The sequence below is a fragment of the Lutra lutra genome, chromosome 16 (genome assembly GCF_902655055.1).
Source record: "Lutra lutra chromosome 16, mLutLut1.2, whole genome shotgun sequence".
NCBI lineage: Eukaryota > Metazoa > Chordata > Mammalia > Carnivora > Mustelidae > Lutra > Lutra lutra.
In genome coordinates this window covers 33,513,541-33,533,616 of record NC_062293.1, presented here as the reverse complement: position 1 = coordinate 33,533,616, position 20,076 = coordinate 33,513,541, and the positions used below count along the sequence as shown (strand labels likewise).

Genomic DNA, 20,076 nt, shown 5'->3' with positions numbered 1-20,076 from the left:
ATGCCTACGTGGAGTTAGGCATTGACATCCCAGGGAGTTGACTTATTTAATAGTTTGTTTATAGACAAAAAGGTAAATAGACATATGCTAGATACCAGTAAGTGCTGTGAAGAAAAACGAAACTGAGTAAGGTATAGAGTGGGGACTTTGAGGAGGATACGGGCAGGTTGTTAATTATTTTAGATAGAGTGGTCTGGGAAGGTCTCTGAGGAGTTGATATTTGAGCAGAGACCAGAATGGAATGTGGGAATGATGTGAATATCTAGGGGACGAAAGTCCCAGGCAGAGAAGTCAGAAGAGGCAAAGGCCCTGAGAGAAATAGCAAAGAAACCAGTTGGCTGGAGCAGAGTGGAAAGAGGGAGATGGAGAGGAGAGGAGTTTGGAGATGTAACTTAGGGCCTTGATAAAGACCTTGGATTTTATTTTAACTGTGATGGTGACCATTGAAAGCTTTTGAATGATACAAAATAATTTTCAAAAACTATCACTTTGGCTGGGTGTAGAAAGTAGACTTCAGGCAAGTGGGAGAGAAAGTGAGGGGACTAGTTGGGATGTGTTCTATTAGTGAAGGGTGAATGGTAATTTATTTATTTTTATTTTATTTTTTTTTTTTTAAAGATTTTATTTATTTATTTGACAGAGAGATCACAAGTAGACAGAGAGGCAGGCAGAGAGAGGGGAAGGGAAGCAGGCTCCCTGCTGAGCAGAGAGCCCGATGCGGGACTCGATCCCAGGACCCTGAGATCATGACCTGAGCCGAAGGCAGCGGCTTAACCCACTGAGCCACCCAGGTGCCCGTGAATGGTGATTTAGACTAGAATGCTAACAGTGGAGGTGGTGAAAAATAGGGCAATTCTGGATATGTTTTGAAAGTAGAGCCAATGGATTTGCTTAAAGATGGGACATGAGGAAAATTTTATACAACATTTGGATGAATTAATGGTTTTCTATTCTGAGATAGAAGAAATTTGGGGAAGGACAGGGTGAGGTTGAGTAGATTATAGATAAACAAGTTTTTTTGTTTTGTTTTTTTAAGATTTTATTTGAAAGAGTGAGAGCAAAAGTGCATGAGTGGAGGGGAGGGGCCCAGGGAGAGGGAGAAGCAGACTCCCCACTGAGCAGGGACCCCAACATGGAGCTCGATCCCAGGACCCTGGTATCATGACCTGAGCCAAAGACAGACATTTAACAGACTGAGCCACCCAGGTGTCCCATTTTTTGGACTTTTATACAAATTGAATCTTACAGTATGTTTTCTCAGGTATCTGGATTTTTTCACTCAGGAAACTTAGAAATCTATCTTGTGTGGATCAATAGTATTCCTTTTTATTGCTGAGTAGTAGCAGCGCATTGTATGCATATGCCATAATTTGTTTATCCGTTCACCTGTTGATGGACAAAGGGGTTGCTTCTAGTTTTTGGCATTTATACAGAAAACTGCTATGAACATTTTTTTTAAAGATTTATTTTATTTGGGGCGCCTAGGTGGCTCAGTGGGTTAAGCCTCTGCCTTCGGCTCAGGTTGTGATCCCAGAGTCCTGGGATTGAGCCCTGTGTTGGGCTCTCTGAGCCTGCCTCCCCCCCCACCTGCCTCTCTGCCTATGTGTGATCTCTGTCAAATAAATAAATAAAATCTTTAAAAAAATTTTTATTTGACAGAGAGCATGCAAGCTTGCAAGGTGAGGGTCAGAGGGAGAGGGAGAGACAAATCTCAAACAAATTCCCTGCTGAGCATGGAGCCTATCTTGGGGTACAATCTCATGACCCTAAAATCATGACCCAGTCTGAAATTGAGTCAGATGCCTGACTCACTGAGCCACCCAACTAACGTACTGTAGTTTTGTAGTAAATTTTCAAATCAGGAAATTGACTTCTATAATTTTTTTTAAATTGAAATATAATTGACATAAAAAAGTTTTAGGCTGGGGCGCCTGAGTGGCTCAGTGGGTTAAGCCTCTGCCTTCGGCTCACGTCATTGCCTCCCGGTCCTGGGATCGAGCCCCACATTGGACTCTCTGCTCAGCAGGAGGCCTGCTTCCCCCTTTCCTTCTACATGGTTCTCTGCCTACTTGTGATTTTTCTCTCTCTTCCTCTGTCAAATAAAATCTTTAAAAAAAAAAAAGTTTTAGGTGCATAGGATCATTTTCAGGATAGTTTTGGTTCTTTGAGGGTCCTTTAAAATTCCATTTCAATTTTAGGACGGGTTTTTCTACTTCTGTAAAAAGTATCATTGGGATTTTGTTAGGAATTATGTTGATTCTGTAGATTGCTTTGGGTGGCATTGTCATTTTAACAATATTAAATCTTCTAGTGCATGAACATGGGATGTCTTTCCATTTATTTATTTCATTTCTTTCAGTGGTGTTTGTAGTATTCCTTGTATAAATCTTCAGATCCTTGGTTAAATTTATACCTAGGTATTTTCCTTTTTTTTTTTTGATGTTATAGATGTATTTTCCTAATTTCCTCTTTGAATTCTTCATTCCTAGCATATAGAAATGTAAGTTTTTAAAAAAAAATATTTAATGGTTAATGTTGATTTTTGTGTTCTGCAGTTTTGGTGAATTTGCTTATTAGCTTTAACAGTTTTTTTGTGGAATCTTTAAGGTTTTCTGCTGACAAGATTATGTCATTGCCAACAAATAATTTTACTTTTCCAGTTGGGATGCTTTTTATTTCTTGCTTAGTTGTGCTCAGTGAAATTTTCAGTATTGTGTTGGATAGAAGTGGTGAAAATGGGCATCCTTGTCTTTTTCCTGATTTTAAGGAAAAAGTTTTTATTGTTTCACTATTGAGTATGATATTCACTCTGGATTTTTTTTTTTAAGATTTTATTTATTTATTTGACAGACAGCAAGAAAGGGAACCCAAGCAGGTGGAGTGGCAGAGGGAGAAGCAGGCTTCCCTCTGAGCAGGGAGCCCAACATGGGGCTCGATCCCAGGACCCTGGGATCCTGACCTGAGCTGAAGCCAGACACTTAATGACTGAGCCACCTAGGCACTCCCCCTCCCCCGCCCCTGGATTTTTTTAAAGTATGGTCTTTATCAAGTTGAGGAAATTCTCTTCTATTCATTTTTCTTGAGTGTTTTTATCATGAAAGGATATCAGATTTTGTCAGAGGCCTTTTCTATATCAATTGAAATGATTGTGTCTGTTTATTCCTTCACTTTATTAATGTGCTATATTATCTCGAATAATTTTTATATGTTGAAGTGTCCTTGCATTCCAGGAGTAAATCCCACTTGGTCATGCTCTCTAGTCTTTTTAATATACCGTTGAATTCAGTTTGCTAGGCTATTGTTGAGAATTTCCCTAGCACAATTTTGCAGAGTAGGTATGTTGATTTCTCTTGTTTCATATGAGTACACTTGAGCTCAGTCATATGTCTGGTATCATGTAGCCATTAAGTGCCAGAGCTTGAAGTCAGACTCAGGTCTGAATATTGTCTAAAGCTTGTGATTCTTCCATTTTAATGGAGAGAAATTCTTAAAGTGAATATGGGACATTGCTATAGTATAATATTTATTTTCTCTAATAATCATTGTACATAATATTGTATCACTGGTTCTTACCTTTCATTTTGGTTTGGGAGAAATGCTGGTTTTCCCAAAGTATTAAAATAACCATATTTATTTTATGATTAAGTTAGATTGTGGAGTATAAGGTAAAAATGCCACAGGTATTCAGAGATGGGGAAGATCACTAACCTGGGATAGGTAGGAAAGTTTTGTGGATATAATTAGTGGACATTTCCATGGGACAGCACATGGAGGAAAGGGGCATATTAGGAAATACAGAAGTATGTCTAGAGTGGTGTATAGTGCAGCAACAAGCCTGTTTTGACTGGAATGGAAAGACATTTAAAAATATGGGCAGAGGTTGTTGGGAAGATGGCAGAGTAGGAGGATCCTGGGCTCACCTCTTATGGCTGGCCGCCTAGAGAATACCCACATCATCATAAATAATCCAGAAAGTGACCTGAAGACTGGCAGAACAGACTCCCCACAGCCGGATATAGACAAGAGGCCACAACAAAGAGGATCCATCCCCTCCGATTAGCTCTTGGCAGGTTCTCATCAAAGCAGTGCCACAGGCCTGGCTGTGTGCAGGCAGCCCAGACAAGGGCCAGCACCACTCCAAAGTGAGTCCTGCTCCAGGGAGAGGGAAAGATAACCACATACCAGTCTGACTGTGACCCTAGCACTGGGCTGGGAGGCAGCTGGTCTGACTGTAGGCCCCACCCATCAATACAAGCTTGTCAGAGAACAACACAGGGAAAGTGCCCCGCAGGTTGATGCTACTTCATCTCTGACAAACACCTGGTCTGACTCAACTCAAGCCCAAGGGAGTCCCAGACTGGCCCACTAACACCATAGGTACCAGACTTGCCCACAACAGGCAGAGAGCCACTGCAGACTGGACTGAAGGCAAACACAGCTTGGCCACAACAGTAGGACACCCCTGTAGCAGCACATATAAGAGTCACCCTGGAAGCACCATTTTCCCGTGAAAAGGCATTGCCCTGTGGGGCACTACAGGCCCTCTTCATAAAGCCACTACTTTTAAGTGCAGGAAACATAGCTGACTTTTTTAACACATAGAAACACACAGTAATAGACAAAATGAAGAGACAGAGGAATATGTCCCAGATGAAAGAACAGAACAAAATCATAGCAAGAGACCTAAACTGAGGAAAGTAATATGTCTGATAGTGAATTTAAAAGTATTGCTCATAAAGATATTCGCTAGAATTGAGAAGGGAGTAGAGGAGCTCCAGGAGACCCTCTACAAAGAGATAGGAAACCTAGAAAAGAACCATTTAGAGATAATGAACTCACTAAATAAAATAAAAAATAGACCACCTGGAATAAATAGCAAACAAGAGGAAGTGAAAGAATGGATAAGCAACCTGGAGGAGAGTAATGGAAAGAAATCAAGCTGAGCAATGAGAGGGGAAAAAAATAAATCCAAAATGAGAATAGACCCAGGAAACTCAGTGACACTATCACATATAACAGTTTTGTGATAGGGATTGCATAGAGAAGAGAGAGAAAAAGGGGCAAAAATTTTATTTGAAGAATTAGTGGCTGAAAACTTCCTGAATCTGGGCAGGAAAGAGCAATCCAGATCTAGGAGGCATAGAGGGCCCCCAACAAACCAACCCAAAGAGGTTTGCACCAAAACACGAAGTAGATAAGATGGCCAAAAGTAGTGATAAAGAGAGGATTTTAAAAGCAGCAAGAGAAAGGAAAGCAGTTACATAGAAGGGAAACCCCATAAGGCTATCAGTAGATTTTTTTCAGCAGAAACTTTGCAGGCCAGAAGAGAGTGGCATGATACTCATAAATGCTAAAAGGCAAAAATCTGCAGCCAAAAATACTGTATCCAATAAGGCTTTCATTCAGAATAGGAGGAGAAGTAGGGTTTCCCAGAAAAACAGAAGTTAAAGGAATTCATGACCAGGAGCGAAACCAGCCACATTCCTCTCACAGTGGCATCAGCCTGTGGGTCCCAAATCCATACAGCAGCTGCCCTTCTGCCCGAGTCAGCATGCACTGCCGGCCACCTGCTCAATGCAAGTAAACACACACCTTCACCTCAGAATGACAAGGATTCAAACTGATGCTCTTCCCCTCAAATTCCAGCCCCTGTGCTCAAGTTTGTGCACAAAAGTGGGCAGAATGAAGCAACCCAAATAGTGACACTAATTCTGTGGTGTATATAATGGGTAAAAGGAGTATGCTAGGCCGAGAACATCTCCAACAAACACATTGAAGAACAATACACACAGCATGATTCTGGTTACTAAAACACCCCTACCCCCCAAATGAAAAATAAAAATATGGACTGGTTATTCCCTATCACTCCCAACTTTTTTTTTTTTTTTAAAGATTTTATTTATTTGAGAGCGCTCATATATAAGCAGTGTAGGGGAAGAGACAGAAGGAGAGCGAGGGGGGAGAATCTGAAGCAGACACCATGCTGAGCGCAGAGTCTGACATGGGGCTCCCTCTCACAATCCTGAGATCATGACCTGAGCTGAAAGTTGTACGCTTAACTGACTGAGCCACCCAGGTACCCCAGTCCCAACTTTTATAGAGCTTATGGTGTAGCAGGGCAGAGGAGACCCAACAAATAAGTCAGGGTAACAAAGTGTTATAAGCACAGTGAAGGGAGAAGTACAGGTTGCTGTGGTAATCTGTATAGAGGGCAAGCTTTCTGGAGGAAGTGATGTATAAACTGAAATCTAAAGGATGAGTAGGAATAATATAGTTGAAGAGTGGTGTTGAAGAATATCCTGGGCAGAGAGAGGAGGCTTAACCTTGTCGGATCCCCTAGAGTGAGGTAAATGATGAAACTAGAGGGGTGTGGGCTGAAACCTGCCCTAAAAGAGTACTATGGATTTAGCAGAGCATTGTTAGAGAGGACAAAACCTGACCCAAATCTTAGGTTTGCTGAGGGACCGAAGAAATGATCAAGGTTATTTAGAACAGAGAAATCCTTTTGTGTCATTTTCTTTTACTTCCAGCTTTATATTCTTTGCTGTGAAGTATCTTCTCTTTATTATGTTTTATTTTTTATAATTCTTTAAGGTTTCCTTGGAAGTTTCATTTCTGAATTAATTATTTGACTTTAAAAGCTTATGTTCTTTTATAGAAGTAGAAAGGGATAAATAGAAGTAACAGCCATGGGGAGTACATAGGTTTGGGATTATGGTTAGTTATTTACCTTGAAACATTTACTAGTCAATTAAAACATTTAATATTTAACCAGAAAGCTATTGTTTTTGGAAAGGCATTCAGAAAATTTAGTATCTCCTTTGTATATGATATAAAACTTTCCTATCCAGTAATAATTAAAACAATTACATTAATAAAATTTGAAGCTTAGTAGAGATATTGCTTTGTTATAAAAGCTTTTTATAATTGTGAAGAAACCAAATTATGCAGATATTACATTACTGAACTGTAGAACTCTTTTAAAACATAAAGTTTTGTATTGCTTATTCATATTTTAGGTCTGATTTATATATCCATATTATATATTCTTCAAAATTAGTTTACTTTTCAGAAAGGAATTTAATAGCACCTTAGACTTTCTGAGGTATTTTATGAGAGGTTAGTTAGAAGTAAATCATCACTGGTTTATTTTTAGAGTGATGGTTACTCTGTCATTGTTTTGTGAAGATTATCAACATCTTCATTGTGAGATCCAGATAGTCTTAGGATCACTTTCTTTCCTATGAAAAAATAGTTTAACTATTTTGGAATGAGTTCTGTCCCTTTGAAAATTTGTCCCCGTCATGATGGTAATGAGATAGTAGATTGCTATTTCTATAAGTACCTTTATAATTAATACAGGCACTAGAGAGTTAAACTCATTAAATTTGGTATATAAGTAGTCAGTATGTACAAATTAAAGTAATGATGTTTCTATAATCAAAATCTAATTTTTTACCTCCTTAGCGCTGGCTGACAGAACAGAGAGCTCAATGCCCTCATTGCCGGTAAGTGATTTTCTATGATTATTTGTGAATTTGGAAAAGAGTAAGGTGATGGGATTAGAGTATTCCATAATATTCAGAGTTTTTTTGCATCTTGCTACTTTACTCCTCGTAAACACAGTGAAAGAAAATAAGCACTCTGTCTAGATAAAGAAATGCAAACTAAGTTATTTGACTCAAAATTATGTAGAATGGATTACATTATTTACCTTCTTTTAGAGATGCATTGTGTAACAGCTTTTTGTAATTAAAATTGAAGTTTTCTGTTTCCTTGGGGGGGGTGAGAAAATTTTTAAGAAAAGATTTATTTGAGAGCATGAACCTGCATGGGCGGGGTTTGGGGTAGAAAGAGACAGAATCTCAAGCAAGCTCTATGCCTAGTGTGAGCTGAACACAGAGCTCAAACTCATGACCCTGACTGAGGTTGTGACCTGAGCTGAAATCAAGAGCTGGATGCTTAACTGATTGAGCCACCCAGCTGCCCCTAAGTTGCAAGTTTTCGTTAATAAGGTAAATACAATAATAAGTCTTCTGTTTCTTATACTCCCTGCCTGATCTTTTCATTAAATAACATTTTCAAAAGAAATGGTTAGATTTCATATCTATTCTTTTGGACATTTTTCTAGGAGTATACTGATATATATACATATAAATTTTTTCTTGAAACACAAATGACAAAATACTATTCTGGATTTTTTTTTTTTCATATAAAGTATGGTGGGACTTGATAAGTATAAATGTATCATTTTTAAAGAAGTGTGAGTAATCACTCTATGACTGTATGTTGATTTTCTTATGCTTATATTCAGAGACATTTAGGTGGTTTCCATTTTTGTTTTTTTCATATAATGATGCCAGATTACATTGAAAGAAAGGTTTTTACCATTTTTCCTTCCTAATAATAGATACAAAATTGCCTTTATCTCACATTCTTGCCAATACTGATTATTATCAGTCTTTTTTTGGTCATTCGATTAGATGAAAAAAGGGATCTCGTTTTTAATACCCTTTTTAAATTATTGAAACTGAGCATATTTCAAAACATTTAGCTACTTATATTTCTTTTTTGCTTATACCACCTCTTCACCTCATTTGATTGCACATTTTCATTTATTGTTTACTTTTTTCATATTCTTTTTAAAATTTTTTTTTATTTTAAAGATTTTATTTATTTGACAGAGAAAGATCACAAGTAGGAAGAGAGGCCAGCAGAGAGAGAGGGGGAAGCAGGCTCCCTGCAGAGCAGAGAGCCCAATGTGGGGCTTGATCCCAGGACCCTGGGATCATGACCTGAGCTGAAGGCAGAGGCTTTAACATACTGAGCCACCCAAGCGCCCCTTCATATTAACTCTTAAGAAAACCAGCACTATCAAATAGAACTTTCTGTAATGATGGAAATGTTCTATAGCGTTGCTGTCCAATTCCACTGGATACATTGGCAGTTGGGACTTGAAATTTGTCTGGTGTGACTGCGGTGAAATTTTATTCTTACTTAATTTGAGTTAATTTGAATTTTTTTATTTTTTGTAAAGATTTTTTTAAAAATTTATTTATGACAGAGATAGCGAGAGAGGGAACGCAAGCGCAGGGTAGCTGGAGAGGGAGAAGCAGGCTCCCCGCTGAGCGGGGAGCCCGATATGGGGCTTGATCCCAGGACACAGGCCACCCAGGTGCCCTTAATCTGAATTTTGAATAGTCACGTGTGACTTGTGGCTATCATTTTGGACAGTATAATTTTAGACTGAGGAATTGAGAATTCAGTCTGTAATCTGAATCTTTTTTGTAAATGACATATTAAGGTAAAAATAATTTGCAAACCATACTTTTCATTGAGTCTATTGTTATTTTAGTAGTAATATGGTATGAATGATTGTTAGCTCTGTTTTGAGGAATGTGTTTGTTTGATAATTTCTTTTTTTATGACTATCTTCCATCACTCTGTATGATGTCCTCAAGGTTTATACATGCTGTAGCAGAGTTTCACTCCTTCTTAAGGCTGATGAATATTCCATCATGTACATGTATCACATTTTTAAAAAGAATTATTTATTTATTTATTTTTAAAAGATTTTATCTATTTATTTATTTGACAGAGATCACAAGTAGGCAGAGAGGCAGGCAGAGGGGGTGGGGGAAGCAGGCTCCCTGCTGAGTAGAGACCCCCCCCCCCCCCCCCCGCCCCATGTGGGGCTCGATTACAGGACCCTGAGATCATGACCTGAGCGGAAGGCAGAGGCTTAACCCACTGAGTCACCCAGGTGCCCCTGATTTTTTTTTAAGATTTTATTTATTTATTTGATAGAGATCACAAGTAGGCAGAGAGGCAGGCAGAGAGAGAGGAGGAAGCAGGCTCCCTGCCGAGCAGAGAGCCTGATGCGGGGCTTAATCCTAGGACCCTGAGACCATGACCTGAGCGAAAGCAAAGGCTTTAACTCACTGAGCCACCCAGGCGCCCCAGTATCACATTTCGTTTATCCGTTCATCTGTCGATAGACATTTGGATTGCTTCCACTTTGGGGCTTATTGTGAATCATGCTGCTATGATCATGGGTGTTCATCTTTTCTAGAACTGCCTTCAATTTTTTTGTATATATACCCAGAAATGGTATTGCCGGATTATATGGTAATTGTGTTTTTAATATTTTGAGGTGTAGTCGGCAAATAAAATTGTTAAGGTACTTAAAGTATACAACGTGATGATTTGATATTATGTATACATTGCTAAAAGTTTCCCTCTGTTGATTTAATTAACACTCATCTCACATTATTACCTGTGGAATGTGTTTATATTAAAAAATAGTCTCAAAGTCTTGAATCAGAGTATATGTATATATTTTTTTTTCCAGTGCTCCACTCCAGCTGCGAGAACTAGTAAACTGTCGTTGGGCAGAAGAAGTAACACAGCAGCTTGATACTCTTCAACTCTGTAGTCTTACCAAACATGAAGAAAATGAAAAGGACAAGTATGCCCTCAATTTCTTTGTTCAAGTATTTCATAGATGTTGCCATATGTTGATTTATTTTTTTAAGATTTTATTTATTTATTTGACAGAGTGCAAGCAGGAGGAGTGGGAGAGGGAGAAGCAGGCTCCCTGCTGAGCAGGGAGCCAGACTCTGGGCTCCATCCCAAGACCCTGGGATCATGATCTGAGCCAAAGGCAGACACTCAACTGACTGAGCCACCCAGGCATCCCTACTATATGTTATCTTAATGACACTATTGAAAGTTTGTCTTTTGTTTTATAGGTAGACACTTAAGTATTTTTCTTATGGCATGGTGTGGGTATCACTGTTTTGAAAGACCCTTCTAACTCTTGATTGGCTTCTTTTATGAGAGCCTCTCATAAGAGGAGTGCAACTGCTAGAGGCCTGCTGGCCCCTCTTGCCTTGGTTTGCTGTAGGTGTATATGGGCCACCACTAAATAATTGTTCTGATAGATTTCCTATATTGTAAAAGCTGTGTTCTAAATTTGGTAGTGTGGAAATCAGGCTAAATGAGCTTCCAGATAGTATCTAATGTGCTGTTTTTTTATACTTTTATTTCCTTTTGGTATTCAGATTACTTACAAATGAGAAATATAAAATGTAGACCTGTTAAGGTATTTGAGCTCTGTGTACTTCATTAGTGAAGCTTTTTTTTTCTTTTTTAAAAATTTATTTATTCTATTAGAACACTCAGGGGAAGGGGCAGAGGGAACGGGAGAAGGAGAGAAGCAGATTCCACACTGAGCGTGGAGCCTGACACAGTGCTCAGTCTCATAACCCTGAGATCATGACCTGAGCTGAAATCAAGATTTGTACGCTCAACCTACTGAGCCACCTAGGTGCCCCTAGTGAGAAGCTTTTTCAGAAATGCAACAGTGTACCTCCCCCCCCTTTTTTTTCCCCAAGGTTTTATTTATTTATTTGAGAGAGAGCACAGAGGGAGAGTGAGAGAGAGAAGCAGACTTCCACTGAGCAGGGAGCCCAATGTTGGGCTCAGTCCCAGGACCCTGAAATCATGACCTGAGCCAAAGGCAGACGCTTACCTAACTGAACCATCCAGGTGCCCCAGTGTGTGTCTTTTATAGGCAACAGAGTTTATTTATTTGACAGAGAGCACAAATAAGGGGATCAGCAGGCAGAGGGAAAGGAAGAAGCAGCCCCCTACTGAGCAAGGATTCTGATATGGGGCTTGATTCCAGGATCCTAGGATCATGACCTGAGCTGAAGGCAGATGCTTAACCAGCTGAGCTACCTAGGAGCCCCAAGTTTTTTAAAGTGTATTAAAGTACACATTGTATAAAATTTACTTAACCATTTTTAAGTTTACAATTCAGTAGGTGTTAAACATATTCACATTGTGTACTAGTCCCCAGAACTTATTCGTTTTGCAAACCTGAAGCTCTCTACCCATTAAACAGTAATTCCCCATTTCTCCTTTTACCAACCCAATGGTGGCATCCACCATTTCACCTTCTGTTTCTATGAGTTTGACTATTCTAGATTACTCATGTAAGTAAAATCATAGAGTTTTGTGTTTTTGCTACTGTCTTCCTTGACTTTACATAATGTAGTTTATATCAGAATTTCATTCCTTTCTAAAGCCGATTAATAATCCATCATGTATATTTATCACATTTTGTTTTATCCATCTGTTGATGGACATTTGGATTGCTTCTACTTTTGGGCTGTTGTGAACCGTGCTGCTATGATCATGGGTGTTCATCTTTTCTAGAACTTACCTTCAATTTTTTTTTTCTTTCCTTTCCTTTTTTTTTTTTTTTTTTTTTAAAGATTTTTAAGTAATCTTTACCCCACAATATGGAGCTCAAGATCAGGAGTTGCACACCCTACTGGTTGAGCCAGCCACACACCCCTTTTTTGGACATATACCCAGCAGTGATATTGCTAGATTATATAGAATTCTGTTTTAAATATTTTGAAGAATTTCCATACTGTTTTCTATGGCTGCTACACCATGTTACATTCCCACCAACAGTGTATAGGATTCCAGTTTCTCCACATTCTTGCCAACACTTGTTTATTTTTTTGATGGTAGCCATCCTAATGGGTATGAGGAAATACCTTGTGGTTTTGATTTGCATTCATCTGATGATTTGAATGTTGAACATTTTTCATAATGCTTTTTGGTTATTTGTACATTTTTGGAGAAGTAGGTCTGTTAAGTCCTTTGCCCATATTTTAATTGTGCTTTTGGGTTTTTTGTTGTTGTTATTGTTTTTCTGTTGTTGAGTTGTAGGAGTTCTTTATATATTTTGGATATTAACTCCTTATCAGATATGTGATTTGCAAATGTGGTCTCTTACTCCATTGATTGTCCTTTCACTTTGTTTATTATGTCCTTTGATGTATAGAAGTTCTAATTTTTTAAAGATTTATTTATGTATTTTAGAGGGTGTGCACAAGTGAGAGGGGCAGAGGGAGAGGGAGAGAGAATTCTCATGCAGAGACTCTCATGCAGACTCACTGAGCTCGGAGCCCAACACAATGCTTGATCTCACCACCATGAGATCACAACCTGAGCTGAAACCAAGAGTTGGATGCTTAACTAAGTGCACCATCCAGGCACCCCAGAAGTTTTAAATTTTGATATAGTTCAGTTTATTTTTGGCTCAGTTGCATGTGCTTTTGGTGTCACGTTTAAGAAATTATTATTATTTTTTTTAAAGATTTTATTTATTTATTTCACAGAGAGAGATCACAAGTAGGCAGAGAGGCAGGCAGAGAGAGAGAGAGAGAGAGAGAGAGGAGGAAGCAGGCTCTCCACTGAGCAGAGAGCCCGATGCGGGACTCGATCCCAGGACCCTGAGATCATGACCTGAGCTGAAGGCAGCGGCTTAACCCACTGAGCCACCCAGGCGCCCCAAGAAATTATTTTGAATTCCAGTATCATAAAGCCTTTCTCCTGTGTTTTCTTCTAAGAATTACATTATGTGAAAACATATAAAATGTATATTCATTTGCATATCTTTTGTTGCAGGATCAAAGTCTTATCTTTGATTAGGTCTTATGACCTGTTTTGAGTTAAATTTTGCATATGATAAAAGCTGAAGTGTTTTGTCTGCTAGGGCTGCCATAACAATACCACAGGCTGGGTGGCTTAATAACAAATTTATTTTCTCATGGTTTTGGGGCTGGAAGTTTGGTTTCTGGTGAGGCCTTTCTCTTTGACTTGGTTTAAGGCTCTTCTTCACTGTGTCCTCACAGGGCCTTTCTCTGTTTGTGCACACTTCTGTTACCTTTCTCTTCTTGGACAGCCCAGTTTTGTTGGGTTAGGATACCACCCTTATGACCTCGTTTAACCCTCATTATCTTCTTAAAGGTCTGCTCTCTAAATACATTTATATTAGGGCTTCAATATAGGAATTTGGGGAGGATACAATTCGTTTCATAACCAGATGCAAATTCGTGTTTTACTTGTGGATATCCATTTTAAGGGGAAACTCATTTAAAATTGAGTTCATTTTTTATGAGGATACGGTATCACATTATACAGTTCCATGTGTCTTGATTATTGTTAGCATTGGCCATACGTGGGGCAAATTTTGTATATGTATACATGTTCATGTAGGTATAGACTCATAATGTGATTTACTCAAAATGTAGTATGATAGAACTTATCTATAGTGATGCAAGAAAATGATCTATTTATGCATTATTTAATTAATCTGCATTTTTCATAATTGTAAAGTCTTTATAAATTAATGAAACTATTAAAATTTTTGTATGTACATGTGCTTTTTTTAGTTTAATTTCTAGAAGAATGGAATGCATTTTATATTGTTTCCTGAGATATAATAATTTAAAATTGACTGACCTCGGGGCGCTTGGGTGGCTCAGTGGGTTGGGGCCTCTGCTTTAGGCTTGGGTCATGGTCCTGGGGTGCCTGGGATTGAGCCCTGCATCGGGCTCTCTGCTCGGCAGGGAGCCTGCTTCTCTTTCTGCCTGCCTCTCTGCCTACTTGTGATCTCTGTCTGTCAAATAAATAAAATCTTTAAAAAAAAAAATTGACCTCAATCAGAAAAACAATTATCATATGATCTCTCTGATATGAGTAATTTGAGAGGCAGGGCAGGGGTTGTTGGGAGTAGGGAAGGAAAAAATGAAACAAGATGGGGTTGGGAGGAAGACAAACCATAAGAGACTCTTAATCTCACAAAACAAACTGAGGGTTACTGGGGGGTGTGGGTGGGTAGGGATAGGGTGGCTGGTTTATGGACATTGAGGAGGGTATGTGCTATGGTGAGTGCTGTGAAATGTTTAAGCCTGATGTTTCACAGACCTGTACCTCTGGGGCAAATAACACATTATTTGTTAATTAAAAAAAAATTGACCTGTTTCCCAAACTTAGGAATTTGTTGAAGTAATTATGTTACAATTTAATTTATTTAAACTATATTTTCTTTTCATAATATATAGATGTGAAAATCACCATGAAAAACTTAGTGTATTTTGCTGGACTTGTAAGAAGTGTATCTGCCATCAGTGTGCACTTTGGGGAGGAATGGTGAGCAGAAAAAGTTTAGCATATTACTTTTAGCTAGAAATACTTGTTTGATTTAGATAGAAAGTAATATTTTACTGTGCTTATAGAATGAAATTTAAATGCATCTGATTTATAGCAGAGGTATCATACCACAGCCTTCCTTTGTAGGAGATGTTGTGTGGAATGTGTGACCACTTACATAAATATTTTAATTGAAAACATATAAAATGTATATTCACTTGCAAATCTTTTGTTGTAGGATCAAAGTCTTATCTTTGATCAAAGGCCAGTTGATATGTCCTGGCCACAATTTCCAGTTTTGGTTTTCTTTAAAATGGAGCAACAACTTTCACTATTGTGAAATAATACGAATGCAAACATTTGGATCCTTATGGTTTTTTTTTCCTCTTTCCATTCTAATTCAAAAGTAGTTTTTTAAGGCATTGTACCTTTTATCAGGTCTAAAATATTCAAGTTAGTTTTTCTGGAAACAGCTTTTCATTTCACAGTTGTATCTTTTGTTTAATTAATAATTAAACTGTATACTTATGTAATAGGTACAATTAATGTAAATAGGCTTGAAAATAAACATAATAGGTTCTTGGTGGGGAGAGTGTTATAGTGGGAGCAGAAGTTGCTAGACAACTAGACATATCTGTTAGCAATAAGAATTGATCATTCTTGCGGTGCCTGGTTAGCTCAGTCGGTTAAGCATCCATCTCCGCTCAGGCCCTGAGCTGGGTTCCATGCTGGGTATGGAGACTACCTTTTAAAAAAAAAAAAATCATTCTTTGGGCTTTGGCATATTTTAGGAAGAGAATGACAGGCATCTTGATTGAGTAGAGTTCAATTCAGGGAATGTTCTGTTAAGATTTGAAAACTAATGTGATAAGTAGAAAAATATTGAATTCTTACAATTTAGTACTTAAATATTAACATATTTAATTATGTTAATATAATTAATGTTTATATATTATATATAGTATGCTAATATTAGTTAATAATATTAACATAAATATTTAGTAAGAAGCAATGGAAACATTCTTTTTCATATTTAAGTGGACAGGCAAAAATCTACGTCTTTTTTATCTTCAAGACCATGGTTGGGTGCTTTGGTTGGACAAGACCGTTCTGGCAAGAACTTAACTGTTAATAGGCAGTTTGTTTGTTTGTTCCTTCCTTCCTTCCTTCCTCCCTCCCTCCCTCCCTCCCTCCCTTTCTCTCTTTCTCCCTTTTCCCCCTCCCTTTTTCCCTCCCTTCCTTCCTTCCTTCAGATTTATTTGTTCATTTTAGAGAGAGAGAAACAGCATAAGTGGGAGAGGGAGAGAGAATCCCAAGCAGACTCCATGCTGAGCTCAGAGCCCTATGCGGGGCTTGATTTCATGACCTCAAGATCATGACTTGAGCTGAAATCAAGAGTGGGATGCTCAACTGACCGAGCCACCCCGTCATCCAGGAAGGAGTTAATTTTGCAAAGGCCTAGAAAAGAAATACAAGAACATGAAAAAAGCTAGTGCTGACCAAGAAGAGAGTGGCAAATAAAGTGTCAGATGGTTTGAGCCATGGTTAAAGATTTTGGTTCTTTCTGATGAGTATAGATTTCTAGATTAAGTGTAAATGTTCATTGCTAAAGTTTTTTATCTGCAGTCTTAAAGGATTTCCTACATGGGCCAAGTGATTTTAACTAAGTTCTCCTTCATTTTAACAGTAAAGATAGCCAAAAAAATTTCTTTTGAAAATATTTACCACTTTATTAATACCCATGGATTGTTGATAAAGAAGTAGAATTGGTTGAGGTAAAAGAAAATGTTCTAAAACTATTTTTATTAATTTAAATAGCATGGTGGACATACCTTTAAACCTTTGGCAGAAATTTATGAGCAGCATGTTACTAAAGTGAATGAAGAGGTAGCTAAACTTCGTCGGCGTCTCATGGAACTCATCAGCCTTGTTCAAGAAGTGGTAAGACTGCTACTGAAAGATCATTTTCCATTTTATAGTCTAGCCTATGTAATATGTATTTTTCATAATATGAATCAATTATGTTGAAATCAAGATTTGAAAATCTGTAAGATACATTTATTGTCCTTTATACCAACTTCAAACTAGCTGAGGAATTTGTATCCAAACTCCTGGCCTGTTCCACATTTGGAGCCAGAGAATTGCCTTTTCTTAGGCAGAAATAGAAAATGAATGTGTTAAATAAGTTTGTTTGATACAGAGTCAGTAATTGACTCCTAAACAGTCAGTATTGACTTTTGCAAAGTCATTAAGTCATTCATTTTTTGGACCCTCAGCTTTCGGGGGTGTTTTTGCTACCAGTGAATGAGCTATTTCTGATGTTTTGAATTAGAACTCTTTGGAATTGAAAGAGTAATATTTAACCCTACTCTTCAGATACTTGATGGGTCAGACAGCTTTGGTGAGGTATTTACCATTTGTAATATTATTTATATGGGGAAATGTAATAAGTTTTAAGCATTTAAGTACTGAATATACTTTTGGAATTTATTTTGTTTAAAGGTGCCAGAAAGGTAGTTATAACTAATGAGGTTTGAGGACCATCCCTGACTTAAGATGTCTTCATTTTACCCTTTCAGGAATCAAGGTTCAGACCACTGTTCTATAGCCTTTCTTATATAAAAAATAATATATAAGTTGCATGTATGCTACCTACAGAGTAATTTTAGAATGTAAACAAGTTGAATGACTTCTCTACCTTTTTTTCTATTACTTTCTCTTGGCAACATAATTTGGTCAGTAGCGAGGGTATTCTAGCATTGAAATTCTCATTGTTTGTATTTATAATAACAATAAGTATAGGAAAGATTGTTTTCTACTTCTGGTGGTATGCTTTTATGAAATGTGCAATGTACTCTGCAATCTTCTGAAAAATTTAAAACTTTGTAAACTAGAGTAGATACGGCTTTTGACATTTTTCATTTGTTTCAGGGTTTTGCATGATGTGAACCTGGCATCGGTATATACTTCTATTTTTGAACAATGGTTTTTTTATCAGAGATATGATTGGGGATTTGAGTATGTGTTTTGTATATGGTACCTAACCAATATTTTTTAATATCTTTCACTGTTAAGAGCATGTACTTTATTATGTTTGTCTACATTTAAAAGTTTTGTTCCTGATGCAGTGCACAATTTTTTTAAAAAAAATATTTATTTGACAGACAGAGATCACAAGTAGGCATAGAGGGGTGGGGGGAAGCAGGCTCGCCGCTGAGCAGAGAGCCCGATGTGGGGCTCGATCCCAGGACTCTGGGATCACAACCTGAGCTGAAGGCAGAGGTTTTAACCCACTGAGCCACCCAGGTGCCCTTCAGTGCACAATTTTTTTAAAGCAGTGAGTTTCCTATGACACATAAGTAATTAAAAAGTATTACTGGGTTTCACCTTTTAAAGAGAAAATCAACTGACTTTAAGAATAATTGCAGTGATTGCAGTAATGTCTGTTTGCTTTTGTCTTAAAAATTCTTCTGTTTTTTGTGTGGGTTTTTTTTTTTTTTTTTTTGTACCTGTTTATCTTCTAGGAAAGAAATGTGGAAGCTGTTCGAAATGCAAAAGATGAGCGTGTTCGGGAAATTAGGAATGCAGTGGAAATGATGATTGCACGGTTAGACACACAGCTGAAGAATAAACTCATAACACTAATGGGTGAGTGTTTTCCTATGTTGTTGGAATATGTGGTGCTTTGAGCCTCCTTGAGATTCGTTCTTGAAAGAGTGAAGGTTGGTGAGTTGTTAATAGGCTAGGAAAAGATTGCTTTCAAAAGTAAAAGTTCCACCTATTAAATGTTCCTCTGTATCAAATAATATTACGTGTAGTTGATATAATTTCCACTAAACTCATGGGTATGTATGCTTCTAGCTCTTTAGACTAGTGATTTACAAAGAAAATGGACTGATTTGGCAAGCGTGCCTGCCTTGTTATCATCTTCTTTTCCCCCCCCTCACCATATAAAGCAGTTTTTTCCTTCTCTAGTTATTCTGTAGTAATAATTCCTTATCCCTGTGTGTTTCCAGCCTCTTGAGACTATTTCTGTCTGGGCATTTTTTTTTCTTTTTAAGCCATTAAATTCTGGGAAAGAATTACTTCAGTAGAGTTGATTGAGTAAAAAATGTACTTTTCTAGATACTTAGATTCCTTTGGAAGAAATAAAAACATTAATTTCCTTACAGAATATATTGTCATTATGTATTCCTAGATGAATTTCGTAGACCTGAATTGCAATTTGTCTAAAATTGTAGTTAGGATTGATTCTGAAATCAAAAGCTACTACAATGTTAGATTGAACCTTCTGAAGCTCTGGGAAAATTTTGTAGGGTAGCTGTAGTGAAGCTTTATTTACTTGAAATTGATTCCTTATTTATGACTATATTCTATGAAAGTTAATTTCATTCTTAACCAGTAATGAGCCTGAGTATTGGTGTTTTGTTTTTAAAATAGGTCAGAAGACATCTCTAACACAGGAAACAGAGCTCTTGGAATCCTTACTTCAGGAGGTAGAGCACCAGGTGATGAAATAATAAATGTAATGAAATAAAGTCTGTCCACAGGCTTTAAAAAAATTCATTTTTGGACAGGATTATGGAAGACCAGAAGATTAGGAGATCTATGTGCTATGTTAGGAATTTTTATGAAATAGGAATTGGCTGATTCTGTTCAAGTTTTCTCTGTCATCTTTGGGAACAGGATAAAATTAATAAGATTTATTCTGTTTTGTAGGAATGCAATTATTTAACATTCCTGTTAAGGAAATTTTTATTAAGTACCAAATATATAACTGGCATTTTTTTAGGTGTTCAGAACATAGCAGTAGACAAAATGGGAAAAATGTCTGCCCTCATAGAGTGGGGTAGGTGAGGGGATCCCTGAGTGTCGTAGTTGGTTAAGCGTCTGCCTTCCGCTCAGGTCATGATCTCAGGGTCTTGGAATTGAGCCCTGTGTCAGCACAAGCGGGGGCCCTGCTTCTCCCTCTGCTTGTGCTCTCTCTCTCCCTGACAAATAAATGTAATCTTAAAAAAAAAAAAGGGGGGGAATGGGGTAGGTGGGGATGAACTACATAGG

At 37.7% G+C, this 20,076-nt stretch overlaps 1 protein-coding gene across 9 annotated transcripts in view; it reads left to right on the top strand.

Moving 5' to 3' along the window:
• TRIM37 (tripartite motif containing 37) overlaps window positions 1-20,076 on the top strand; it is a 150,483-nt gene that overhangs the window by 10,770 nt on the left and 119,637 nt on the right. For all 9 annotated transcript variants that reach the window (XM_047708945.1, XM_047708951.1, XM_047708946.1 and 6 more), the window contains exons 3-8: window positions 7,468-7,508; window positions 10,352-10,468; window positions 14,928-15,015; window positions 16,834-16,956; window positions 18,540-18,663; window positions 19,456-19,523. In XM_047708945.1, the coding sequence (XP_047564901.1) occupies window positions 7,468-7,508; window positions 10,352-10,468; window positions 14,928-15,015; window positions 16,834-16,956; window positions 18,540-18,663; window positions 19,456-19,523 (561 nt within the window). The remainder of the gene's footprint in view (window positions 1-7,467; window positions 7,509-10,351; window positions 10,469-14,927; window positions 15,016-16,833; window positions 16,957-18,539; window positions 18,664-19,455; window positions 19,524-20,076) is intronic.